Source organism: Labeo rohita, chromosome 7, assembly GCF_022985175.1.
Source record: "Labeo rohita strain BAU-BD-2019 chromosome 7, IGBB_LRoh.1.0, whole genome shotgun sequence".
NCBI classification, from domain to species: domain Eukaryota; kingdom Metazoa; phylum Chordata; class Actinopteri; order Cypriniformes; family Cyprinidae; genus Labeo; species Labeo rohita.
In genome coordinates this window covers 26040271-26068181 of record NC_066875.1, presented here as the reverse complement: position 1 = coordinate 26068181, position 27911 = coordinate 26040271, and the positions used below count along the sequence as shown (strand labels likewise).

Here is a 27911-nt window from a genome sequence, read left to right as displayed (position 1 = left end):
AATTATTTTACCAAAATAAGAGGGATCATACAAAATGCATGTTATTGTTTTGGTACTGACTTGAATAAGATATTTCACGTTTACATACAGTCCACAAGAGAAAATACAGTTTATAAAAGAGTTTATAAAAATGACCCTTGTTCAAAAGTTTACATACAGTTGATTCTTAATACTGTGTTGTTACCTGAATGATCCACAGCTGTGTGTTTTTTTTTTTTTTTTTTCTTTTTTTTTTTCTTCTTAGTGATAGTTGTTCATGAGTCCCTTAATTGTCTTGAACTGTTAAATTACCTGCTGCTGTTCTTCAGGTCCCACATTCTTTGGTTTTCCAACATTTTTGTGTATTTGAACCCTTTCCAACAATGACTGTATGATTTTGTGAGGTTCAATAGCTCACTGATGCTCCAGAAGGAAAAACCATGCATTGAGAGCGGAGGGGTGAAAACTTTTGAACAGAACGGAGATTAAATTTTTTTCTTATTTTGCCTAAATATCATATTTTTTTCATTTAGTACTACCATTCAGAGGCTACAGAAGATAGTTACATGAAGACAAAATAAGTTACTTTTACCCTGATCTTCAAATTCAAACGTTTTCACCCCCCGGCGCTTAATGCATCATGTTTCCTTCTGAAACATCAGTGAGCATTTGAACATGTAATAGTTGCTATGAGTCCCTCAGTTGTCCTCAGTGTGACTAGATGGATCTCAAAATCATACAGTCATTGTTGGAAAGGGTTCATATACACAAATATGATGAAAAACCAAAGAATTTGTGAGACCTGAAAGAATTTTCTGAAGAACAGCAGGCAGTTTAACAGTTCAGGACAAACAAGGGATGCATAAAAATATCACTAAACAAAAATACACAGTTGTTAATCATTCAGGTAAGAACACAGTATTGAGAATCAAGGGCATGTAAACTTTTGAACCAGGTCATTTTTATAAATTCACCTATTGTTTTCAATTCTGGACTATATGTAAACATCTTATATGTGAAATACCTTATTCAGGTCAGTACAAAATAAACAATAACATGCATTTTGTTTGATCCCTCTTATTTTGGTAAAATAATTAACATTTTTAATGATTCTGATTGGGGGATGTAAACTTTTGACCTCAAATATACATTAAAATAATATGGTAAGACAAACCAATTAGCAAAACAAGACCCCCAGAAAATTACAAATGGCCGTGCCCAGTCTTACAGGAAAAATAAGGTGGATAGATGTACGCTCTAATATTAAATTCTGTCTAACTCTGTTTGATTTTGTTTGTGTATGTTCTTATGCAGGTGTGCTGCACTACCTGAAGGAGACATTTACACACACTCCCAGTTATGATATGAGCCCTGCTATGCTAAGCATGTTGATCCGGCTGATGCTAGCACAGGCGCAGGAGTGTTTGTTTGAGCTGATTACTCTTCCAGGAATCCGAAATGAGTTCTTCAGCCTGCTCAGAATAGCTCAAGAGGCTGCAAAGGTACTAAACAAATCAGTGATATTACAGTTACTAGTTGTAAGTTAAGCAAGGATGCATTAAATTGTTCAAAAGTGACAGCAGAGATTATTTCAAATAAATGACTTTGTTTTAAACTTTCTATTCATCAAAGAATCCAGAGAAGATATATCACATCTTGAAAATTCTGTATTGCTCTCACGTAAATTTACATTTTAAAGTATATTAAAATACAAAGCAGTTATTGTAAATGGTACATTTCACTTGGTGAGCGTAAGAGACTTCTTCAAAAACAGTTAAAACCTGGTCTCATGTTATATTAGTTGGCCTTAACTACTATGTACTTGCATCAGAAAATAAATACAATGTACTTATTGTGTTCATATTGTATTGCAAAACACTTTTGCTGCTCTTGAGGTGGGATACATAGGAATGGTATGGGTAGGTTTAAGGGTGGGTTAAGGTGTAAGGGATGGGACAACAGTGTAATTATAACAGAAATTAATTACAGATGTAATTGCATGCAGCTACTTTTTTAAAATGTAAGTACATAGTAGTGCATTGTGTCAAATTATTAATTTAAATGTAAGTACATAGTAGTTAAGGCCACTTAACCTAATCTTACTGATTCCAAACATATGGTATATACAAAAAAAAAATCTAAGAATTTGCCATGGTGCTCTTTTCACATCGTAATTCAACCTGGGATGTCTGTATAAAGGGACATTTTCACGTATAAATACATGACCTATTGATCCTATCAGTATGCAGGTCTGTTTCAGAGCCTACAGTTGCACCTCTGTCCGGAAAGCTTGTGACATTTACCCCTCTCTCTTTTTTGTTCTCAGGTGGGGGAGACCTACAGTGAAGTTCACCAGTCCATGATCCAGACTCCCATTAAGAACAACGTGCCCTTTTTCTGGACCACTATGTCCGAGCTGAAGATCAGTCACTACAAGTCTCTTGCCCATTACTTTGTCTCCACTGCTCTGCTGGACCACCAGTGTAAGTCAAGCAGCCAATCACAGCTTTTGGCCGTCTCCCATTGGCTGACAGCCCACTGGAACCTTTTAAAAGGTTACCTTTGTGTCTCATTCATAGAAATTGTTTCCTTTCCTTAGGAGAGTATTCAGGTATCAGTGCTTTAATGGACTTTTATTCCAAGGAGCTTTTATTTTTAAGGGAAGCAGAAGAAAGACAGAGATGGTTTAGTATCTCGGTCTGCATTTGACAATGTTCTGATAGACCGTGCCAGAACAAATGGGATTATGTAACATTCTTGTTGTTATTCAAACAGTCACTCCCCCGTCCCCTCTTTCTCTCTCTTCTGTTTTAATGTCTCCGTGACAGACAGTTTTAGCTATTAAGGAGTTCATTTGGACTCAACAGACAAAGTAAATACACAATGGGTTGTGTAAATGCCATAACATTTACCATGGCCTCTGTGGAATGAGATGAAAGTTACATGAATGTGCATGTTTCCTGTTTTACTGAACAAAACAATGCAGTGTTTATATATTGGTGATTTATGTGTGTGTAGTGACGCCCAGTGATGATGAGGACAAGCAAGAGAAGGCTCTTTCACAGTTATATGATGCCATGCCAGACGGACGTTCTCCTCTTGACGTCCTGAAGGACAAGGAGGAGAGACGCAAGATAGGTGAGAGCCTCCTACATGCAGACCTGTTAGGCTACAGAAAGTGTAAATGTAATACAAAAGGGATATTACATGTATACACACTAAACTAACATTTTCTGTCCGTTTGTTCAGGAAAAGCTCATCTGCAGCGCTCCATCATGGGACACGAAGAGGCCATCCGCACACATTCTCGCTGTCGACACCTACAAAAACTGGACATCCTGAGTGACATCCTGCAAGCTGGCCTCAAACGCTCTCTTGCAAAGTTTGAACAAAACGACAAGGAAGATGAGTTCACGGACTACATGCTTGCACCAGATATCATCTGTAAGTCAGAGATAGACAGCTGATAGTAATGATCGCACTAGACTTTCTACTCGCACTTGGAGACATAATTCAGTGTAAAATGTGCAGTCTATTACACTTTATTGCAACACTGCAATCAAGTTTGTGGTCTTTTAATGTAACTAAGAGTCATGTCTTCACGTGATACAAATAAGTAGGGCAAAGTGCAATTCGCATGAGCTTGCATTTCCTGTCTCTCACATTTCCATGAGTGTGAATGGAAGCCAATGGAGCAAAGTATAGTGTGTCAGAAACGAATGTAAGCATAACGCATTTGTATCATAAACACTAATGCATCCGGATGTGTCCTGGCACATTACCGCCTGATAATGTGATTGGATTATTGTAGATTTATGTTATTGGATCATTATGTGGAAATTACTGTTATAGTTTTCTTTGTTTAAATCTAAAAACTAACTTATATGCAACTGAGCTTGTTTTGGTCAAAACATCGGAGCTTAAACTGTGCTATGTGGTCTGAATGAGATTCTCAGAAGAAAACCTGCATCTTACTGTAGAGAACCACAGTGGTTATGTAAATTCAGTTGACAGTGTAAACATGCTATAACACTGTTTTCCTCCTTCTCTGTTAGCTAAAACAGAAAAGAAAGCCGAGATGGAGATTCCAACTGCCACCAAGGTGAAATGCAAAGACCTATTCCAGCGGCTGGTATGTGGGCTACTAATTTTACTCAAAGACGTTTCAGGCTCTTTTCACAGCACAGAAATGCTCTTGCAAATTTGCAGTTTTCTTAGTACACAGACTAGTTTTAGATAACTCTTAAGTATTTGGTGAGCATGTGTGCTGTTGAACAGACCCATGTTGATTGATCTGTACACACTGGCCAAACAGACCACAAACCCAGCCATCCAAGCTTCCAGTTTCATTAGTAAAACCAAAATACTGCAAGCGGTTGGGGCACAAAGTTATAATTTTGAATGTTTGGGCAGTCTGTAGAGTATTATACTCCTTTTACAATACTAATATGAATAACCCATGAAGTTCAAAGTGGTATGACGTCCTGTTACTATGACTTTCTAAAATTCAAATCAACCTTGTCATCACTATTACTTTAACTCATACTTAGTGTTAGGGGTTTAAACAAACTCCTAACCTTATAGTAGTAGTTCACTTCCAGAACAAAAATTTACAAAAAAATGTGTGTAAAATTTTCTTCAGTCGTAAAGAAATTGTTTTTTGAGGAAAAGATTTCAGGATTTCTCTCCATATAGTGGACTTCTGTGGTTTCCACAAGTTTTAACTTCCAAAATGCAGTTTAAATTCAGCTTTAAAGGAATCTAAACGCGTTCTATACTTCTATAGGACGATTTTGAAGTTGGAGGAAAAAATGAGTTGGGAGTTTTTTTGACATACCCTAACTGTCTTGAACGAGACTGCACAAAGTATGCATGCCCATGGTAGACAAGAGGAGAGGAGCATTTGAGGTTAAAAAGTACAGAATATTTTTTTTTTTTTTTTTTTTTTTTTTTTTTTTTTAGAAAATGATAGATTGTTTCCCTAGATAAGACCCTTATTATCGATTGGGATCATTTAGAGCCCTTTGAAGCTGCATTTAAACTGCATTTTGGAAGTTCAAACTCACGGGCACTATAGAAGTCCACTATATGGAGAGAAATCCTGAAATGTTTTACTCAGAAAAATCAATTTCTTTACGAGTGAAGAAAGAAAGACATGAACATCTTGGATGACAATGGGGTGAGTACATTATCTGTACATTTTTGATCTGGAAGTGACCTTTAAGTATTTAAAGTTGGCACAAAACTCATCCTTCATTTTTCCTCAGACAGATACTTATTGAATAGGTTGTTGAGGGGAGATTTGCTGCTACATTTTTCAAAATGGTTTTTAAACTTGATTTCTCTTAAAAACATTAGTTTTTTAGAGAACTTAAGTTTATAAGATTGTCACATGTATGTCACAATGTGAAGAGTGTAAAATTATATTGGTTTATTGCAGAAAAAAAGTTATGCATCCAAGAAAATTTAGAATTTTTATGTTTTGTTCTTGAAGATAATCTTCACAAATGAACAATATTTGAAAGAATTTTGAAGCCTAAATACAGTCTGCAAAAGTGAAAGGCTAAAAGATATGCTACGGTCTCATGACTTCAACATCACCATTGCTAAGGTTCTGAAAACTTTAAAAAAAAAAAAATATATATATATATATATATATATACATGTTGGAAAGTTTGATTTAGAATAGTTTTTCAAAGCTTGAGCATAAACACAATGAGGCTGTAAAAGTGAATTAGTGAGCAGGTGACTTTTCCTGTTCAGCATGACAACGTTTAATGTACCCAACCTCCCGTAGCCATTTGTTAGCAACCACAAAAAAGTGGGTTATTACTGTATATTGCCATGGAATAAAACATTAAAAAGTCTTGATTGTTAACTACAGACCATTTTTCAGACATTTAACAAAAACCCCATTCAGAAAACGTACTGACTTCAGGACAGTGGAACAGGAAATGCAAAAATGCTAACTTTTTAGGACTCATTACTACAAAACTTGTATCATCCTGATTTTTTTTTTTTTTTTTTTTTTTTTTTTTTTTTTTTTTTTATACCCACTCAATATAAAAGTGATTTTTAATTTAAGAGTTAAAAATATGTTCATAATTTAAAGAGGTTTAAGTCATTGTATACGTTGACCCATTTGTCTTTCTCAAGTCTTGCAGTAAATTCTGTAAAATAAAAAACAAGAATCATTTTGACTCTATGCTAAAATCTTAGAATTGTAAATCTGGTGTACAGAACTGGAACATTCGAGAACCACAGTGACGGATATTCCGTTCCCTCCGGCTGTGGGCAGCAGGGTAATTCAGGTGAAGGAGGCAGAGTTTATGATGTGGTTAGATTTATGGAAGCTTATGTTTGAGTTTTACCGCCTTCAGATGTCTGAGTGACCTTGAGAGAGTTCAAAGAACCACTGCTGTGATCCTGTAGCAGTTGCCATGGGCACTTTAAATGACCCCCTTACTTGAAATTACATTTCCGTAGTACACAGGGAGTTAAGTTTTTACACACAAGCTTTGCAAGTCCTTAATCATGTTGAGTGGCCTTTCTAAGGTAGAGGTCAAGCATATGCTGCATATGCCTTAAAGCAGTGCTTCAAAACCTTGTTGACTTAAAGGCCCCCCTTGTCCGAGACATTTTTCGAAGGCCCTCCTGTCAATTCTAATGTACCTCTGGTACATTTGTTGTAATAAATAAACTCAAAAATATTTTATCGTAGCATATATTAACTGACTTTTGATCGTATTAAGACTTATCTGGCCCCCCTGGTAGTCTGGCATGGTGCACTAGTGTGGTTGAGAACCATTGCCTTAAACTCTTCAACCTCAGATGGCGGTGCTTTTAATGATAATATTAAATAAACACTCTGCACCATATGAGCAGAGCCGTTCGCATATACTGCGTGAAGTCAGCATGCCATTAAACCAAATATTTGGATGACGAACAGGGTCAGATTTATAGCCAAGAACGACCAGGGTGGCAGGTTACAGTTAAAAACACCCTGTGTGTCTTTGAATTTGGTGAGTTGCTATAGTGATGTGATGTTGTATTTGTGTTGTGTAGGGGCCTTTGTCAGTGTTCTCAGCAAAGCAGAGATGGTCAGCTCCACGAACCATCAGGCTGAGACTGCAGGACAGAGACCTCGGATTCACCCTGAAGGGAGATGCGCCCGTTCAGATACAGTCACTGGATCCTCTTTGTCCCGCAGCGGTGAGTGTTTATGCATAGACACAGGCACGAACACCAATATTGTTAGTTCACCCAAAAATATGTTGTCCTTTAGTTGTTCAAAACCTGTATGATTTTCTTTTCTAGGTGGAACACAAAATATTTTGAAGAACTGTTTTGTCCTTAAGTAAACTTTAAAACTGTTGTCTTAATGAGAAGAGCAAACAGAAACCGATAACTATCATGACATTTATCAGAAGTTATATCTTCCTGTTTCAATTCATCTTCCTTGTACACGTTTTAAATGTCTCTGAAGCTGAAGGCTTAATCTTTGACCACAGCAGTTGAATGAAAACAAAACACACATTTATCCACGCCCACTGCACCTGTTTTTGACCATATGAGTCTTGAGCTGTCTCGAGCAGCTGTGTGTTTCCCACAAATAACCCTTCATTTTTGTTGGAGCACATGAGCGAGTCCTCTCAGAGCTGATCTCTATGGTAACAGCGGTGTGGTCGTGCCGATAAACTCATACCATAAATATCTGAAGTGGCGAAGCGCCACTCCTGCCGGACGTGATTTACTTCTCTGACCTTTTTGTGTCTTTTGTTTCTTTTTCTCTCCACTATCTCTTCATCACTAGGCCGAGGGACTGAAAGAAGGAGATTACCTTGTTGCTGTGGGTGACACAGAGTGTAAATGGCTGGGAGTGAGTGATGTAATGAAGCTTTTAAAGGATGTGGATGAGGAGGGCGTCAACATCAGAGTGGTCAGCATGTTGGATAGCAGCAGCCAACCAATGGTAACTTCGTTTGTCTCTAGGTTTCTTTGCCTTCCATTCTCTGATGGGTTGAGGAATTATATTTATAAATTAGGCTCATTTAGATGAACTAAAACAAACAATATAGTTACAAATGTGACCCTGGACCACAAAACCAGTCGTAAATAGCACAGGTATTTAATTATTGATTTTTCTTTTATGCCAAAAATCATTAGAATATTAAAAATCATTAGAATATTAAGTAAATGATAAATAAATAAATAAATAAATAAATAAATAATAAATAAATTTCCTACCGTGAATATAACAATGCTTAATTTTTAATTAGTAATATGCATTGCTAAATACTTTATTTGGACAACTTTAAAGGTGATTCTTTTTTTTTTTTTTTTTTTTTTTTTTTTTTTTGTTTTTTTTGCACCCTCAGATTCCAGATTTTCAAATAGTTGTATCTCAGACAAATGTTGTCCTATCCTAACCATGTATCAACAGAAAGCTTATTTATTCAGCTTTCAAATTATGTATAAATCTCAGTTTTAAAAAATTGACTCTTATAACTGGTTTTGTGGTCCAGGGTCACAAATAGATAAACTCACTACTGTAAAAAAAAAAATTTGTGTTTGTTAAAAGAATTTAATACTTTAATTCAGTAAGGATGTATTAAATTGATAAATGCTCTTCTTTTGAACTTTTTAATTCATTAAAGAAGACTGAAAAAAAAGTATCCGTTTCCAGAAAACACATATTAACAGTGATGAGGATTATTTTTCTAAATCAGGATATTAGAATGAGACTGGAGTGACGGCTGCTTGCCATTTCAGGAATAAATAACATTGCAAATTAATGTTACTGTATTTTTCATCAAATACATGCTTTGAATCTACTTTCCAAGATTTTAAAATCTTACCACGAATTAGTTCACAAAATAAAAAGCACATTAACCCAAAATGCACCTCTGTCTTTAATGTTTCTGTCAGTCAGGATTCATAAGCTGTTTTTGATAAAGATGTAAGATTTTTGTCTGCTGTGTGAAATCGCTTTTTTACATTTAAGGGTTTTGCTGTTGTTTTTTTTTTGTGAATGTTTGTGGGTGTTGATAGACGGTGTGTAATCAGGCAAATAAAACCTCAGTAGCATGATAAAGCATGATAGACTGATGATTAACTCATAATAGGATTACATTCTTATTAAATCAGCAAAAACACCTCACATAATGTATTTGTGTCACAAAAACACAAAACCCTTACAAGTACATGTAATTTGAGCCATTGTGATCTTAAGTTTGCTGTAGATAGAGCAGAGTTAGTATTTAATAAAAGTATTCATCGTTTGTAATTCAGTACAAGTATTGCTAAGAGTCTAATCCCCTCTCTTCTTTTTTTTTTTTTTTTTTTTTTTTTTATCTTTGCAGCCGACCAAGAGTGCCACATACGGCGGCCTCCCGAAGACCTACTCCATGATCTGCCTGGCACATGATGAGGATGATAAGAAGTCTCACAAGGTAGCAAAAAAACCGTCATTTCTCAGCTGGGGTCTTAAGAACAAGCAGAAGAGCGGGAGCACGCTGAGCCTCCCCAATGCAGATTACAACGGACCCTGGAACAGACCCTGCCCCACCTATCCCAACTCGTACAATGAAAGTGCCCTCTACTAAACACGCCATATTACAAGAAAAGAGGGAGGGATGTTTAAAAAGATGAAAATGTACATTTTGCACAAATCTACAGTATAAACACAGGTTTAAGCTATACATTTATTCCTTCATTAGGTTGATTTTCTAGAAAATCTCACCAGTAAATTAGGTGAAAATTATGTGTTTTAACGAATCAGTAGATAAAACACAAAGTGTATGCTGCTCAAAGTATTTTTTATTATTATTATTTGTTTTATTGTATTATATGGTTAAATGGTGTGATGAAGGATTTTTTTTCTTTTCTTTATTGGAAAATTCCACTAAGTAGTGACACAGACAGGCAACCTCCTCAAATAAAAATGAGGGTTGGTAGATGGGCAGTTAACCTGTGGCCTTTTTTGAGCCTGTAGCTGACATACAGTGGGGTTCTGTGATGATCTTATATCATCAAAATGGAATTTTAACTCTGTCAATCACTGTAGAAGAACAAAATGTAGGAGAGGACAGTGAATATATATACACACAATAATATTATTTTGTGTAACTCAAGTATTACACTGAAGGGAAATACCATGATAGGACTCTACGGCTGTGCATAACTAAAAGGTATTGCCAAATTCAAGCAGGAAGGATAAAAAATATAGCAGTGAATACAAACGCCATTCTTATTTAACCTTTGTTCCATGTGTTTTACCTAGCACTTCTTCAGTGTTGGAATATTTCACTGTCTACAAAGTAGATTTTTTATACACGTTTGATAATCAAATAACTTATATGCAAAATAAAGAGAAAAAAATATCTATATAAACATATGTATTCATTTTAAGTGTTGGAAGTATTTAGGTTTTGTATTGTGAAGCTGTAGCCTGATGTATATAATCACAGGTGGTTTTTGGCTACATATCTTTCTTTCTGTTACTTGGTGTTTGTTCTTCTCTTTATATTGTGTAGCTCAAAAAGTGATGGCAAGTGGTTTTTCATGTGTCTTTCTGACAATATTTAACTTTTTATTTACTTTTAGAAAACACTGCCTCTCAGAAGCCTTTAAAATGCCTTACCACAGGCTACGCTGACACATTTTTATTTAACTGTGGATCTCCACTCCTTGCTTGTAAATACTTTATTATTGTCAGTGAATGTATCGTTACAGTTAATGTTTCTGCAAGTTCCACCTTTGGAATTACAATGATAAACACTGTTCTGAGAGAATGTTGACATTGTAAAATTCTTTGAAAAAGCTGACATTCGCAGTCCTTACTTTAGGGTCGGGACCGAATCGGCATTAGTGCTCTAAATTTTAACTTTGTTACAAAAGGTATTGTAATAATAAAGCAGATTTCTAGATTATTTGCTCTTGCGTCTGCAATTTTTGTGGATTACCACTATGATACGTCTAAGGAAATGTCTGAAATGTATATTGTTGCCTTCTATTGTTGTATATGTACTTGATCTAAATAAAATGAGGGGTCAAAGCTGTGGCTGTTTTTATTGTGTAAGTGGGTATTGAGGTTATTCACTGTGTAATCTTCCAAACCAAGCCAATTCTGGTTAAAAGTAACGTTATGTAAGCAAGTGGTTGTATTTTAATACAGGTCATGCATGATTAAGCAGTTTTGCCCTAATCGGTTCTTCTTTTTCCAAACTGTTTAAGCCAGAAATCTGATAGTAATGCAGCAGGGTTTGTAGATCATGACACATTTCAAAGCCTTGCGGCCCTGTGATTCGGATGTGAAACTTAATATAAAGAAAGGGCAGAATAAAGAGAATAATCTCTTAGAGAGTAAACTGCAGTAGTACTATAATACAATGACTTCTTGAAACTTGCGCATGTGAATCAGGGCAGTGAAAATGGTGTGGTGGACTAATGGATTTTAAATCACTCACAGACTGGGGAAGTTTATGGTGTGGCTTTGGTTGGGTTATTGAAGAGATTGCTTACCAACGCCAGCAGTGATGTCACGGTGGTTAACTGTGTCTGTATGTGAAAGAGATAGCAAGATAAAGAAGATGTCTCTGCGCCTTCTACAGCTGGAGAACATTAAGAGAGAACATCACAAATCCACTGACTCAGGACTCATTCAACAACTGCTTTTGCGGGAGTTTTACCGGAATCGTGTACATGCCCCACACAAGTCTGCTTTTAACTGGAACACTTTCCACCAGAGTGATTTCTACTATGACTCACCCACTTTCTCCTCTTCAGCAGTCTTGTAAAAATACAGGGAACGTACATTTAACCCACTTACAAATGTTAGAAGCTGACACGTATTATTGAAATAAATAGTACATAAAATATATTTATATTTGTAGTATTTGTAATAATTAGAAAAATGGATATGGAACAGTTTCACAGCATTGCACATGCTTTAGTGAATGGATTTATATCAGTACTATGTCATTTGAAGATTAGATACTAATTATAGAAGGTTTCGCTCCAGCAGGGCTGACTCCACAGTTAGTACACAATAGGATTAATAACTGTTAAACCTCTACTAGATATAATGCTGACCTCTTTATTACTTTCAGAGCAGGTCCGGGTGTGTTTGTGCAAGATAAATATTAATAGCAACAGTAATAATAATATGGAGTAATACAATATGAGATGAAACTGTGAGTCACAGCTCTTAAATGTGTGCCCTGTTTCTGATTATTTTGATCACCTGAAGAACGTCACAATGACATATTCTGTTTAGGTAATGAATGGTGTACATCTCAGAGCTGTAATTTTAGGTTAGCCTTTATAATGATGGCTCAGATTGTAAGGATAAGGGACATCTTTCACAACAAATCCATTCATCCTCTACAAAACTATTTGTTGCAGGAAGCACAGATGGTTTTGGTACCTAAATAACATCCAATGAGCCTTTTACCTATTTGGCCTTCAGCCACATAGAGAACTGTATGTGTAAGGGGTTCAATGTGAACAAGTCAACTATTTTTGAATCAAACTCATTCCTAAATTAAAACTACTACAACAACAACAAAACTCTATTTAACTATATTTAAAGCAGCACAACATGACGGTAACGGATCTATATTTTTTGAAAAGGCTTTAATTTAACGTTAGTTAGTCACAACGCCTCCTAGTCTCAGTACCAAAACGATATTTACACATTATATATATATTTTTTTTACTGAAATCGGTATAAAATGACCCACAGACAACATAAAAGTCAATAACGCAATGACAACTAAGACATCGTCTTTTATTTTCTCAAACACCTTTTCCACGTGTACATAGATTTTACAATTAAGTGGACCAGGCGTCCCTCTACTGGACAACTGCCGCACTCAGATGTGGCGGGACGCCGTTGCTAAGAGGATTAAACAGCAGCGCCGATTGGTTGAACGTGCACAAGTGAACCAATAGGATGAGTCGTTATATTTGAAGGGTTTTCATGGAAAGCGTCTAGTTACGTGAAGTTGAGTTGAAGCTAATAAGATTTCGATGACGAATAATGTCTTTTTATAAAAATAACCTATAAAACGCTATCATTTTCTTACTTGAAACATAGCTTTGCCACACTATAGTTCTGAAATGAGCAGCCCTGACCGCGGTTTTCACAAATCCTAATGTCACAGCTCTCACCGAAACGAGGAAGTTTGTTGAGGACCATGTCATCCAAATTCAACTTTAGCTTTCGAAGAAGAGAGAAGAAAGAATTTGTAAGTCTTCTATCGCGTTAATATAACTTAGCTGCTAAAAGCCTGTGTTACTAAGCAACCTATAAAAAGACGTTATTTCAGACCTCAGTGTTTCTTCTCTTAGCAGTGGTGCTGGATTGCTTTAACGTGTATCCTGTGATGTAGCTGTGTCGTGAGTGTAATCCTGTGTTGTTGTGGTTGTTTAGCGGAATATAGCTCATGGCTTGATCCCTGCTGCCACCATTGCCCCCAGACCTGCTGTTCCCCGCACTCCTCCCCCACGAAGCCCCAACCCCTCTCCAGAGAGACCCAGGTATACCCACATGCCATATCCCATTCCATTCATATCACTTTTGTTCTCCTTCATCATTTTTCTCATCTCTCAATGCATGTATAATCTTGAGAGTCTATTAAATCACTCATACTTAGCCATAATGTTTTTATAACTAACTTACAACATATCTTATTCAGTTTTATTCTTCCAATATCTACAGTTTTTTCTGTAAACCTTGTAAACTGTCTTATAACTGTCACAGGTCTGCCTTGGCAGCTGCCATATTAACTTCCTCTCTGACGGGCCGTACTGTTGCCATCCCTCCTCCACGCCAAAGGTCTTACTCTGAGAGTGATTGTTCACGTGCAGACAGCCAAACTGGCTTTGAGCCCTACGCAGCCACAGCACTTTATACCAGGTATTATAGTGTACTGTTTCACTGACCTTAATCAGAGTTTCCTAACCTTTTAGTTTGTGGGTGGACCCTCTTTGACATACTTGATGTACCCCTAGAGTTTAAATTAGTATTTTAATAATCTGCATGGTTATGGTTCTCTGAAGCTGGTTAAAAAATGGTTATATTAAAAAATGTAATTATTTATCTTTTTTTGTAAGCATTTTATCTTGATTGCTGTTATTTAAACTTTTTTCTGTCTATTTTAATTTTACATTTTTAGCATTTAAAGGGTTAGTTCACCCAAAAATGAACATTTTGTCATTAATTACTCACCCAAACCTGTAAGACATTAGTTTATCTTCAGAACACAAATTAAGATATTTTAGATCAAATCCAAGCACTTTCTGAACCTTCATAGACAGCAAGGGTCCTACCACGTTCAAGGCCCAGGAAAGCTAAAATGGTCAATGTGACATCAGTGGTTCAACCATAATTTTACGAATCTACAGTTTGTTTTTCATTTGTATTTCGAAGACTGAATGAAGGTCTTACGGGTTTGGAATGACATGAAGGTGAGTAATTAATGACAGAATTTTCATTTTTGGGTGAACTATGCCTTTAATTGGTTTAATTAATCACACGCCCCTGGAGTTTTACAAACCCCAGTGTAGGACAACCTGACCTAAATAAACTGGCCCTCTTTTAGAGAAGTAGTTAAGTCAGATAAGATAAGTAGTCAGATTTTACAATGAACTGATCAGTTAAATTTCGGTCTGCCTGTCACACAAAGCTATCATATGACTTTAGAAGACTTGAAGTATAGTGCATAAGTCATATGGACCTTTTTTATGATACTTCTGTGGTGCTTTATCATTTCTCAAGTTTGAAAGCAGCTAGTTTAGTCTTCTGCCATTTCTTCCTTTGTGTTTTATAGAGGAAAGAATGTTATAAGGACACAAGGGGGAGTTTCATTTTTGTGGGAGCTAATCCTTTAAAGGGATAGTTCATCCAAAAATTAAAATTCTGCCATTAATTACTCACCCTCATGTCATACCAAACCTGTAAGACCTTCTTTCATCTTCGCGCTTAGTCAATGAAGCCGGTACTTTGATTAGTAGTAAAGCTCCATCACGTGCGTTCAGCTGGAGCGGCAATTAATACACAGAGCCGTAAATCACTGACAAGCTATGCCAAATCGCGCTCAAAATCGCATTCGATCAAAGTACCGGCTTCATTGACTAAGCGCACCTCACAATATTGTGCGATTAATCGTGCAGCCCTATGTAGAACACTCATGTGCTGCGACTTATTTACATACAGAGCGCACGTGCCGTGGTACTCTTCATAATGGGGCTAGGGTGATGGGGAGGAGAAGAATTGTTGAATATAGTCATTATTTTTGTTTTCTTTGCACACAAAAAGTATTCTTGTAGTTTTGTAAAATAATGGTTGAACCACTGATGCCACATGGACCATTTTAATGATGTCCCTACTGCGTTTCTGTGCCTTGACCGTGGTAGAACCCTTGCTGTGTAAGGAGGGTCAGAAAGCTCTCGGATTTCATTAAAAATATCTTAATTTGTGTTTCAAAGATGAACAAAGGTGTTACGGGTTTGGAATGACATGAGGGTGAGTAATTAATGACAGAATTTTCTTTTTTGGGTGAACTATCCCTTTAAGTGAGTCTGAAAGCACAATCATTATTATTACACCAGAATAACTTCTAATCAGGCTAACACAGTGGGTTGCATTGATTGTAAGTATATAGGCATTTTTGGTTCAAAGTAGTTTATTTACACATTTAGTCTTTGGTCTGATTGCCTCTCTGTGATAGGATGTGTTACAGATAGTGCTTTACACAACACTAGCTGGTCATCACATTATGCAATTTGAATGTGAGCTTTGCTTTCTTAAGCGAAACATGTAAAATAATCTATTTGCTCTCTCACTTTAGAGACACCTGGCCAGATTCAGTGACAGGAAGACCCCCTGTGCCTTCCCCAGGACATTCTGATGATGATGAAGATGATGACAGTGTTGAGGTGGAGGGAGATGAAGAGAGAGATGAAGATCATGTATATCAGTCCATTGAGAGACGGAGCAGAGCTGATGACATAAATGTTGTTTACGCCATGCCATTAAAACACAGAAAGGTACAGTTGTGTGTGTTTGTTTGGTTGGGTTTGTATATTGAGTGCTTTTTTCCTGTTAGGCATTTGATGCATTTACTAATAATCACCATGAGGTGGAGCTTCTGATTCATTCAAATCCTGCTCTAAATCAAAACCTAGTCTGAGATCAGAAAGAAATAAAAGAATTGAAATCTAAATCAATAGCTTGTGGGATTTAAAAGATTTTTCTTTTATGCCAAAAATCATTAAGATATTAAGTTAAGATCATACTCCATAAAGATATTTTGTAAATTTACCATGAATATTTCAAAACTTATTTTTGATTAGTAATATGCATTGCTAAGAACTTCATTTGGACAACTTTAAAGGCAGTTTTCTAAATATTTAGATTGTTTTGCACCCTCAGATTCCAGATTTTCAAATAGTTGTATCTCAACCAAATGTTGTCCTATGCATCAATGGAAAGCTTTATTTATTCAGCTTTCAGATGAAAAGACTGGTTTTGTCAACCAGCGTCATATTTTATGTATACTGTATATGCTGACTGGCTGAATGAATCTCTCTGTCAGGTTGAGACCAATTCAGACGTTGATGAAGAGACAGAAGACTCTGCATTTGATATTGTGTCTCCTCTACAGACTGAAGGTTAGTAATAACAAAGAGTTGTTAGAATATATTTATTTTTATATTTATGAAAGCCTTTTATGCTCAACAAAGCTCATTTATTTGATCAATACAAGAAAATAGTAATCTAGTGAAATAATGAAATAGTGAAATAAATGTTTTCCCTTTGACTACATTTTAAAATGTAATTTATCTCTATGATGGAAAAGCTGACTTTTCAGCAGCCATTACTTCAGTCTTTGGTGTCACATGATCCTTAAGGAATTAATCTAACATGCTGATTTAATGCCGTGATGAATCCTTAATATTTTTTTCAGGAGTCTTTGATTAATAGAAGGTTATAAAAAATATTCAAAACACAAATCTTCTGTAACCGCTTTAAAGTCTACTGTTTCTTTTGATCATTTAAGTACATCTATGCTGAATAAAAATATTAAGTTCTAATTTCTAATAAAATCTTGCTGACCTCAAACTAACAGTAGTGCATATTCAGCTTTAAATATTAATGTATCACATCTTACTCTCATAACAATTTTATTGACTGAGTGCCCTGGTAATTTTGCAGACCGAAGGCTATAATTAATACAATTTTGTATTTCAGAGGAAATTGTGGTCCAGGAAGGAGCAGCTCAAATGGTAAGAGAACTCTTCACATCAGCTGTAATGAGAAGCTGAAGTCATTATTCTGATTAAGTTAATTCGGGGTTCAAAGCTGATATTTTAACACTGTTGTAGAATGCAAATTATGTTGTGAATTGGACTCTGAGTCTGGACTGAAGGTTATTCTGCCCCAGGGCTCAACAAATTCTCTAAAGACAGGGGAAAAATGACACTGGCATAAAAGGGAGAGGTTAAGGGAATTTTTAGAAAGACCAAGACCAAGGTTGTTATCAGTAAAGGAGTGTGAATGAATGAAAATCAGACAGGATGAGAGAGTGGAAAGGTGTTTAGACTGGGTTGGAATGTGAACATGGGTGAGAGTTTATTAATAAACTCAGCTATTTCTGACACGAGATTATCACAGCCATTCTGATTTACTATTCAGTAAGTGGCTCTCTGATATGACACCTATACATTCTCTCACGCACCCCAATTAGACCATGTGAACCTGTGCTCGGTTAATATGCAGAAACACGTACGCACCTGCACACTGACCGGCCCCTCACCGTCTCGTAACTCCACGTTGTCGGATCGGAATCCTCCCGTTCCTGTAGGTGCATTGAGACCTTTAGCAGAGGATCTGTAATCTCATCTCTTAATGAGGAAAATTGCTCATTAGTAGAGATGAACTGCCTCTAATGAGCAAGCACAGTGCACTTTTCACTATTAGATATACTTAGTAATGCAGTCTGCCTTCAGTCTGTTCAGTCTGTGGTCTTTGATATTCTGCAGTAAGAACCCTTTAATCAGTTAACTTCCCTCTGTCTCCATAGCAGCCATCATCGCTACGACAACCGAGATCGGGCTCTCGTGGGAGCATGGCATCTCCAGGTACTTCCCCTGTCTGCCATACATTATCTATCACAAAAGCTGAACTCCACAGCAAATCATGCGCAGCATCACCTGTGCTAATTTCAGAATCTCTTTGTCAGTCAATGTGAAACGTGCCCCCTTTTTGGGAATCCTCAAGGCTTTGAAAGAAAGGCATCATTTCTGTTTCATTTTGGCAGAGAGAAAATTACGGACATTGTGAACACCTAATTGATGTCAAATTTATTCAAGCACTGCTTTCAACAGACTGGGGACAAATGAAGTGGTTACTGTGTGATACGTTTGTGAGAGGCTCATTGAAGTTTCTTAAAAAAAAAAAAAAAACACAAAAGAAGTATAAAGCCTCTGCCAATTTAACAAACGTCTTCTTATTCAGCTCCTCTCACGAGCTTATTGTTATCACCAATGAGATATGAGAGAGATGAGGCTATAACTGTAATGACTATGAGGACAGAGACTGGAATTACCTTGACACTTGTCTTGATATATTTCCTTCTCCTCTTCATCCACTGCAGTAATTTTGTTTCTTTTTATTGTTAAAATAGTGGTGACAGTAAAGAGTTTACTTTACTCACTCTGCTAAAGAAGTTGTTGAAGAAGAAATTGCTATTAGTTAAATTTTAAATGTAGGTATGCTGTGTTGGCAACAGGGTTATTAGCTATGAAACACATTAACTGTGCTTTACAATGCCAAATGCAAGATATGCCAATATTTGTCTTGTTCAAGCAGACAAGCCAGTTATTGGAACTGGTGTTTTTGGCTGAAAAAAAAAATACAATGCAAATGATTAACATTCTGAAGGTGTGTAGTGCGCACACTTTACCAGACATGGTACGTGTGTCATGTTGATATTTGATTAGTTCGTGCTTTGACCTATGATGTTCTGACTCTAAAAATAATTGACTCAAATCAAGTGTTTTTTTTACGAGCACAATTTAACCTCATGTAACAAGTGTTGTGGTGCTGATAACGCTCAGACTATAAAAAAGCTGCCCAGCTCACTGTTAGCACCTGTTTATTTTTTTAAATATTCAGATCTGATGGCTTTTCTTGTCCTGTGGTCTTACAAGACAAAAAAGTGTCCACTGTTAGCACACTTAACAGATAGTTCACCCCAAATTTTAAATTCTGTCATTAATTACTCCCTCATGTTGTTTTAAACCTGTAAGACCTTTGTTCATCTTCAGAACACAAATTAAGATATTTGTGACCCAGGACCACAAAACCAGTCATAAGGGTAAATTAAAAAAACTGATTTGAATTTGAAAATCTGGAATCTGAGGGTGCAAGGCCCAGTAAAGGTAGTAAGACAGTAGTGATTCAACCTTTGTGTGTGCGACGAAAACAAAAATAAAAACTTTATTCAGCAATATATTCTCTTCCCTGTCAGTCTTCGATGCACATTAACGACACTACCATGCTTGCATATGGTGCTGCTAACGCAGGAGCTGGCATTCTGACGTAGAACCCAGATGTACTGCGGCTTGTTTGCAATCAGAGGAATGCACATGTATACGCCATGAACAAAAATATAAAACCAAAAATAATGATTTTATTAAACAATTTCTTCTCTTGTTAGTCTTTGAATGTGAACGTGCATTGAAGACTGACAGGGAAGTGAATAAATTAATAAATAAATTCAATTTTTTTTGGTTTGTGCATAATAAGTATTCCTGTAGCTTCATAAAATTATGGTTGAAGAACCACTGATGTCACAAGGACTATATTGACGATGTCCTTAGACTTTTCTGGGCCTTGAACAGTACCAGTACCATTGATGTCTATGCAGGGTTAGAGAGCTCTCGGGTTTCATCAAAAATATCTTAATTTGTGTTCTGAAGAACAAAGGTCTTACGGGTTTGAAACGACAGGAGAGAAAGTAATTAATGACAGAAATATTCATTTTTGAGTGAACTATCCCTTTAAAGGCATAGTTCACTCAAAAATAAATAATAATGAGTTATTAGGTCACCCTGGTGTTATTCTAATACCCTATGCTCTTCTTTTTCAAAGAGAGAGAGTGAGAGAGAGTTTTTTTAAAAAAAATGCCATGCCTGTGCTTGTCCATATAATGTGAATAGCAACAAGCTTCAAACATGATCACAGATTGATCCCATGCGACTCATGTCATATTTTCCAAGCGCTCTGCGTGCAAGCAATAGGGATTGGTGAAAAGCAAACCAAAATGTAATTTATTATTTAAAGAAAATCCTGACCTTGACCACTGGTCTGCTGCGCATGACTGCATATTCATGAAACTGTATTAGTGCCACAGTTTACTCTGGTTTGCTTATGAAAAGTACACAGGTATACGGTTTAATACATCAAGATTGGTAAAAACACTACTCAAGCCACATATACCACACAGTATTTTTTTTATTTTTTCTTCAGAACCTATCATACAGCTCCGGAGCACTTGGAATATATGGCACAAGTATCACGTGATCATGGGATTAAGTTTGAAGCTGGTTGCTATTCACTGCTATTATATGGATGAATGCGACCAGGATTTTATTGGGTTTTTTTTTTTTAAAGGCCTGAAAAGAGGGAAGGCTGTGACTTGTGGGAGTTCAAGGGATAGTTCACACAAAAATGAAAATTCTGTCAATAATTACCCTCATGTCGTTCCAAACCCGTAAAACCTTTGTTCATCTTCAGAACACAAATTAAGATATTTCAGATGAAATCTGAGAGCTTTCTGACCCTGCATAAAGAGAAATGCAACTGACACGTTCAAGGACCAGAAAGGTAGTAAGAACATTGTTACAATAGTCCATGTGACATCAGTGGTTCAACCTTCATTTTCTGAAGCTATGAGAATAATTTTTGTGTGGAAAAACAACGCCTTTATTCAACTATTTCTTCAAAAATTCAAAAATATAAATTTATAAATAAATTTGTGTTACGACGATGAACAAAGGTCATACATGTTTGGAATGACATGAAAGTGAATAATTAAGGGCAGAATTTTCATTTTTGGGTGAGCTATTCCATTAATGTTACTGTTTGTGTTACTTTTAATCATTCTCACAGTACATGGTATTCAATACACAATACATTTGTGTGTTGCAATACACTGTTTTATTCATATATTGCAGCTTTTATATGAAATTACTAACACATTTCATGTTTCATTATATTGATATAGTGGAATTAGCAGTGTTTAGTTGCACTCAAGGGGTCAAGTGGCAGATGCAAACAAACCAGCATTAGTTTAGCCTGGAGAGGGTTGCAGTAAGGATGGATTTACCCTCTGAAATAGGGCATGAAACAGCAGGTCTGGCCTATTGCTGCAAAGTGATCAATGGACAATTGCCAAGCTTTTAATGCAACCTTTAACAACAGCAGAGACTTACCAAAAAGGAAGAACTTTGCTGGTGAAGGAGATGAGGATGACCTTGAGGTCTGCTTAAGGGCTGAGATGTCAGAAGCGCAGACAAAATCTTGTCTGTGTTTGTAACATTAGAGACCGAAGGCACAGACAGATCAAGGAAAATCAAATCTAGATCAGAAGCAAGGATGATACAGCACCACTAGGAGTCATGAAGTGTTCTATTCAGCTCCATATCCAGTTTTAAGCTTTGTCAGAGTCAAGCTAAATGTCTTTAGCAAGTAATATAGTATTTACTACAGTTATAATTCCCACTCTTAGTGAGATTTTAATATTGCACAGGATGTGTTAGCTGTGGAATGATAGTGCAATGTCTCTCCGCATCATGTTTTTTTCCACTTCTTTCCTAAACCATGCATTTTGTAGTGGTTTTCTGATTTCTTGAAGTGGAGCAGCAGGAGAGTTAAGAATTGAAGTGCACAACAACAGATTTAAGTGGCTAGTGTTTGGGGGGGAATGTTACAGCTTTTATAGGTGTCAACGGAAGGAAGTACTTAGTAGTCTGAGGGAGTGGATGAAGCAGGTGAAAAATCACAGAGGATTTCTCTAAAGGATGGGAGAGGGGAAGGTGTGAGACTGTAGGTGTGAGATTCAAAGGTAATCAGACAAATGAAGGGTATGAGAGTAAGCCAGAGGGAGAAGCAACTGATACAATATGAGGCTGGTTGCCAGCCATTTGTTTTTGGCAGACAAATGAATGTAAAAGATTAATGGTATGAGGAGATGTTGAAGTAAACTGGAGTACTTTTTATAGACATTGGCAAATAATAGAAGAAGAACACTGTCTTCATGAAAGTAGTTGGCTAAGATTGCTTTGAGCTTATTTATTATATATGTGTTCAGTAAATATAAGAGTATGCATGAGCTTTCCTTTACAAAAGAAATAAAAAATGTTCACTATCATTCAAAAACGTTTTTAAGAAATTAATACTATTATTTAGCAAAGTTGAATTGATCAAAGTGACAGTGAAGACATTTATAATAGTTACAAAAGATTTCTATTTCAAATAAATGGTATTTAAACTTTCTGCTTATCAAAGAATCCTAAAAAATGAATCACAGTTTCTACAAAATTATTAAGCAGCACTTGGATATAACTTGGATAATAATAAATGTTTCTTGAGCACAATTCTAATATGTTAATTTTGAATTTTTGAGGGATCATGTGACACTAAAAAACTTTAGTAATGTCTGCTTAAAATTGCTTTGCCATCACAGGAATAAATGACATTTTGAAATATATTAAATATAAAAGTTATTTTAAATTTCACATTACATATTTTCAATTAATTTTAATGATGGACTACCTTCATTAACAACTCATTTACTCACTCACTCACTCACTCACTTAATTATCAGTCTCTCTTATTCTGTTGTACAGTTATTCATTTATTTGCCAAATCAATTTATCACTCATTTACTACTTCATTTACTTCCATGTTTTTTTTAAATGTATTTTTCATATTGTTCTCATCAGAGCTTAATGATGACTGGAGCATTCAGTCTCACAGATCACCGAATACTTCAAAAAGGAAGACCTCACGGATGAAGGAGAGTCCAGTGAGAAGGAAAGAGAGAGACATCAGTCCAGGTGAGGGGGCATGAACTCTTTTCTTTGACATCGGGTCTTTCCAGCTCTTTTATCTTTCTATTTAATCATTTTGGAGCTAAAATCTCCTTAATCATGGTAAAGTCTGTGTAAAGTCTGTGCATGGCCCAGAGTGGATTATTGCTTCGTTTTGATTTTCAATAAATAATTGAATGTATTACTGTCTATTTTTGTTTAATTTTAACTTGTTTATCAGGACAATTCCAGTTAAAGGCTAGAGCACAAAAGACTAATGAAAGAAACTAATGAACTAGATCCCATTAGTTGTATAAATTATTTAATAATATTAAGCTTGTCTGTCTCTAATTTGTTGTTTATGCTGCTTAGTTTCATTTTAATCTGTGGTAATTTGATAAGGCTGACATTAAGATCAGCCAGACTAATAGAATGAATATATTGAGGATTCTCCACAGACTATATAGTGCCAGACTCATTAATGTGTATTAGGACCAAACAGATGGTCATAAACACACTGTACCATTTTACAATGGAATTAATATAGTCCGTCTTAAAAAGAAAATCAGTGATCTTTGGCAATCATCTACACGTCAGATCTTTATAAATTTATCTTCTCCTTCATTTCTCTTTTGTCTGATTTTCAATTGTTTGTGTCCTGCTGTTTTCTTTAAATGCAATCCTTTTGTCGGGTCTTTGTATTTTGTGCTTTTGTTGGTGGTGTGTTATGTTGTGCTGTTGCTGTGTTCTGTTTTCTGTTTTGTTTTATACTGTTAAAAATTCTGTTTTCATATTCTTGTGTAATGTATTTGCTTTGTTTGTGCTGTGGTTTTTATTCTGCGCGTGGCTGTGTTTTGCCCTGCCCTGTGTGCTGTGTGCTGTGTGGTGCAGAGGCCAGTGAAGTGTTGCGCAGTACGCTAGAGGTGCAGCAAGCTCTTGTAAAGGAGCTGAGGGAGCAGACTCAAATTCTGGCCCAGGAAAAAGAGACACTGGAGAAGAGATGTTTACAACAGAGTCAGCACATACAACATCTCCAGCAGGAGCTCTGCCACTCTCACACAGAGAGAGGAAACTCCACAGGTGCCTCCTCACTTGCTGCTATACATCCCACAGCGCTAACAGAGCCTATCCAACATTAAAGGGACCGTTCCCCCAAAAATCAAAATTCTGTGATCATTTATTTACTCTCATGTTGCTTCATATCCATATGAATTTTTGAAGAATAGGGTTTTTGTATGACCTCAGAAGACTCCTATGGACCACTTTAATGATGCTTTTATAAAGTTTAAATGATAGTTTAGTGTCCTTTTGGAAGCTTGAATGCTTCAGTCACCAGTCATCGTACAGTAAACTAACTTTGACAGTCTTCGTAATTTATCCTTTTTAAGGGAAAATATATCATATGGGTTTTGGAATAGCATGAGGAGGAGTAAACAGTGACAGAATTTTCATTTTTGGGTGACCTATACCTTTAAGCAACCTACTGTGGAACAAAATCTACATTGCAAATAGGCATAATCTTCAACATATGCCTACTTCATTTCAAACAGTGTTCTGAGCAGTCATTTTTGACAACTGAGCTGTAAAGTCATTTAAACAACCCATTTTAAATGAGACTTTTGCTTTTTTTCATACTCTGTGGCCCCATTATTAGGTACAACTTTCTAATTCTGAGTAGGATTTTTAGAACAGCAGCCTTGCTTTTTCATGGTTCACATTAATATGATAGTATTACTCTGCTGATAACTTGTCAGCTGCACATTCAGCCATATTTTTACATCATTTTTTATGAATAGTGTCTAGAAACTGTTGTGCACAAAAATCCCAGAAGGTCAGCACTTTCTGAGATACTCAATCCACTCCATCAGGGACCAACAATCACTCCAAAGTCAAAATCACTTACTGTAGATCACATTTCTTCACTGATCTTTGCTTAGGTTTGAGCAAACATGGAAGCTTTTGAAAATGTCTGCATGCTGCATGCCCTGTGATTATGTGATAAGTTATTTGCATTATCCAGCAGGTGTACACGTGTGCCTAATAAATTGCCAACTGAAAAAACTACATGGGCGTTTCTTCTACTGCATGCATGGGTTGATTTTTATTAAATATAATAGATTTAAACTTTTTTATGCACAGGTCACATCTTTAAAACTGTTTAGCATTGCTTCATTATTAATTCTGCCATTTTTTAGAAATACTTGTTATTGTTAAAAAATATGAAAACCTATTAGGTGAAGGAGGCCTTTCTCTAAACATGCATCGTTGCATCCTTGGTTACATTTGTAAAATTATGATAAGAGGAGTGAAATAAACAAACCATTTCAGTGTTTATTGTTTAATGTTCACACAACTGTCAGTTGTGGCATCATTGCAGTCACAACCAACAGTTTATCCCCAGTAACATTTTTTCAAAAAATAGTCTACCTGGTTACCAAGGAGACAACAGTGTCAGTGAAGAGATGATTTATGAGACATGTGATGTGTGCAGAAAACAGAACAAAATAAAATCAGGAGAAATATCTCTTGTGAACATAATATGTAAAAAAAAAAAATAATAATAATAATAATAAGCATTAGTATACTGTACATAATATTGTAGCTAAAGAAATTACCCTTAAAGGATGAGTTCACTTCCAGAAAAAAAATTTCCTGATAATTTACTCACCCCCTCTTTCTTTCTTCAATCGAAAATAAATTTTTGAGAAAAACATTCCACGATTTTTTTCTCCATATAGTGAACTTCAAAGGTGCCCATATTTAGTTTTAGTCAACTAAATATCATAAGATTTTAGTAGACTAAGTCTGCAGTTTTCTGTCTTTCTTTTGTTGCTTGATTAACATTAATGCCACAGACCATAGCAAATAAATTAGGCTGCTGTCCCTTTAAAACCGGATACACAGATGCAATGTACTGAACACATCTGATATTCTCCCAACTGTTTACGGTCACTAAAGACGTGACTGAATGTGTTTACGTGAGTACTCATGTGCGGTTTGAGAGGCGCTGGTTCAGAAAACCGGACCAAATTGAGCTCCCTTTTGCGTCGTCAAATTTATCCGTATGTCTGCTCTTCTCTTACTCCCAGATATGGACGTTTTTGAACGTTCATGAGACGTGCAGCAAATGTATGCTAGCTTACATGTATGTCCCGCCAGATAGATCAATAGGCTATGATACAGTTCAAATGTACGCATCTAACCTCTTCCCAAATCACCCCTCTCTAACATTTTTGTCTCATGTTTATTTGTTGAAAAAAATCGATATAGATTTTCGTCATAGTTTTTGTCATTCAAAACGAGTTTTTGTTTCATTATCGTCTCATTTTTGTCTGTGAAAAAATGAAACTACATTTTTTACCCTCAACCCGTCGGGCGCCAGTGTTAATTTCGTTGACGAATAATTTTCGTCAGAATTTTCATCAACGAAATTAACACTTTTATGCACACTGGTGCCCAAAGGGTTGAAGGTAAAAAATGTTTCAATGTAGCATCTTATCTAACAAAACGGTCATTTTCTAAAAAAAATTTTATTCATTTCTTTTTTAACCACAAATCTTGCACTAGCTCAATCTCATGCATTACATAATCACGCGCACGACGTAGTACTGACCCAGTGTTTACAAAGCGAACTTGCAAAGAAAGTCAAACGTCCTTTCAAAAAAAGGGAAAATAACAATGTTGGATTATTTTGAGGTTGAAGGAGAAAATGAGATCGCCCTACCTTTTTGAACCGAAATACACAGACGACTACACAACTAACCGTACATAGCTTTTCCAACATGAATACGCAATGTATGAAGACACGTAATGTGCATCGCAGAGCTAGTGCAAGATGAGCATTTGTGATTAGAAAGTATATCAATTCTTTTTTTTTTTTTTTTTTTTTTTTTTAGAAAATTACAGATTGTTTCGCTAGATAAAACTGTTGTTCCAGGCGTAGAGCCCTTTAACCAAATTGAAACTGCAATATGGACCTTAAAATCCCCATTGAAGTCCACTATATGGAGAAAAATCTTGGAATGTTTTCCTCAAAAACCTTAATTTCTTTTTGACTGAAAAAAGAAAGATATGAACATCTTGGATAACATAGGGGTGAGTAAATTAGGAAATTTTTATTCTGGATGTGAACTAATGCTTTAAGGCAAGCGAGTCTGTTTAGAAATGTTTCAAATTTATAATTTCCAATACAAAATAAATGGTGATTTTGAGGTGTGCTGGAAATTATGCTTGTTCATGGCTGTTCAGACGAGGAAAAATTAATTGATAAAATTATCCCATGATACAGAAGACCCAAAGTGCCCATAGTAGAAGAAACACACATATATGTATACATTTCTGGGTGGAATTTCTTGCTTGATTTTTTTTTTTAAGAGCTCAAGAGTGTTTTAAATCAGGTATGATCTACCGTAACTATGTGCAGTTGTATGTGTGTGTGTGTGTAGGTGAGAACTCTGAGTTACAGAGTCTGAGGCAGCAGGCTCAGGAGCTGGTGGATGAGAATGATGGGCTGAAGATGACGGTTTACCGCCTCAATGTCGAGTTGAGCAGATACCAGGCCAGATTCCGACCACTCACCAAGGATGAGGTAAAACCGCACACAGTACACCATTTTCAGAGTCAGGTTTGAAAGCATTTTAAAGACAGGTCAACAGGCTCAAACCCGGCACGACATTAAAAGAGTCAGGAGTTTTGAAATGTTAGACTTTTCCAAAAGTTTCAGTGAATGTTCCCTCTCCTCAACTATACATAAATAATAATGTATATGTAATGGATGGGGCATCTGCATTTTCTAGCTTTGCAGAGTTACGCCGTATCAAGAGGAGAGA

At 36.1% G+C, this 27911-nt stretch overlaps 2 protein-coding genes across 7 annotated transcripts in view; both read left to right on the top strand.

The window, feature by feature from the left end:
• The window catches only part of rhpn2 (rhophilin, Rho GTPase binding protein 2), a 31379-nt gene extending 20344 nt beyond the window's left edge, over positions 1 to 11035 (top strand). Inside the window, exons 8-15 of one of the 2 annotated variants that reach the window (XM_051115617.1) lie at positions 1294 to 1481; positions 2306 to 2462; positions 2998 to 3117; positions 3229 to 3423; positions 4035 to 4081; positions 7045 to 7191; positions 7793 to 7951; positions 9342 to 11035. In XM_051115617.1, the coding sequence (XP_050971574.1) occupies positions 1294 to 1481; positions 2306 to 2462; positions 2998 to 3117; positions 3229 to 3423; positions 4035 to 4081; positions 7045 to 7191; positions 7793 to 7951; positions 9342 to 9584 (1256 nt within the window). In that variant the 3' untranslated portion in view covers positions 9585 to 11035. Of the gene's footprint in view, positions 1 to 1293; positions 1482 to 2305; positions 2463 to 2997; positions 3118 to 3228; positions 3424 to 4034; positions 4112 to 7044; positions 7192 to 7792; positions 7952 to 9341 lie in introns of both variants that reach the window. The other variant, XM_051115615.1, reaches the window with a different exon arrangement.
• A 1934-nt stretch (positions 11036 to 12969) lies between these two features.
• Positions 12970 to 27911, top strand: part of cep89 (centrosomal protein 89) — an 81901-nt gene continuing 66959 nt past the window's right edge. For 3 of the 5 annotated variants that reach the window (XR_007828171.1, XM_051116233.1, XM_051116229.1), the window contains exons 1-10: positions 12970 to 13229; positions 13415 to 13521; positions 13745 to 13900; positions 15834 to 16032; positions 16581 to 16656; positions 17237 to 17271; positions 18069 to 18126; positions 22996 to 23109; positions 23974 to 24162; positions 27528 to 27670. Coding sequence is in view for 4 of the 5 variants with exons in the window: in XM_051116233.1 (XP_050972190.1) it covers positions 13137 to 13229; positions 13415 to 13521; positions 13745 to 13900; positions 15834 to 16032; positions 16581 to 16656; positions 17237 to 17271; positions 18069 to 18126; positions 22996 to 23109; positions 23974 to 24162; positions 27528 to 27670 (1170 nt within the window). In the remaining variant the exon portion in view is untranslated. The remainder of the gene's footprint in view (positions 13230 to 13414; positions 13522 to 13744; positions 13901 to 15833; positions 16033 to 16580; positions 16657 to 17236; positions 17272 to 18068; positions 18127 to 22995; positions 23110 to 23973; positions 24163 to 27527; positions 27671 to 27911) is intronic. The other 2 variants (XM_051116232.1, XM_051116234.1) reach the window with 2 other exon arrangements.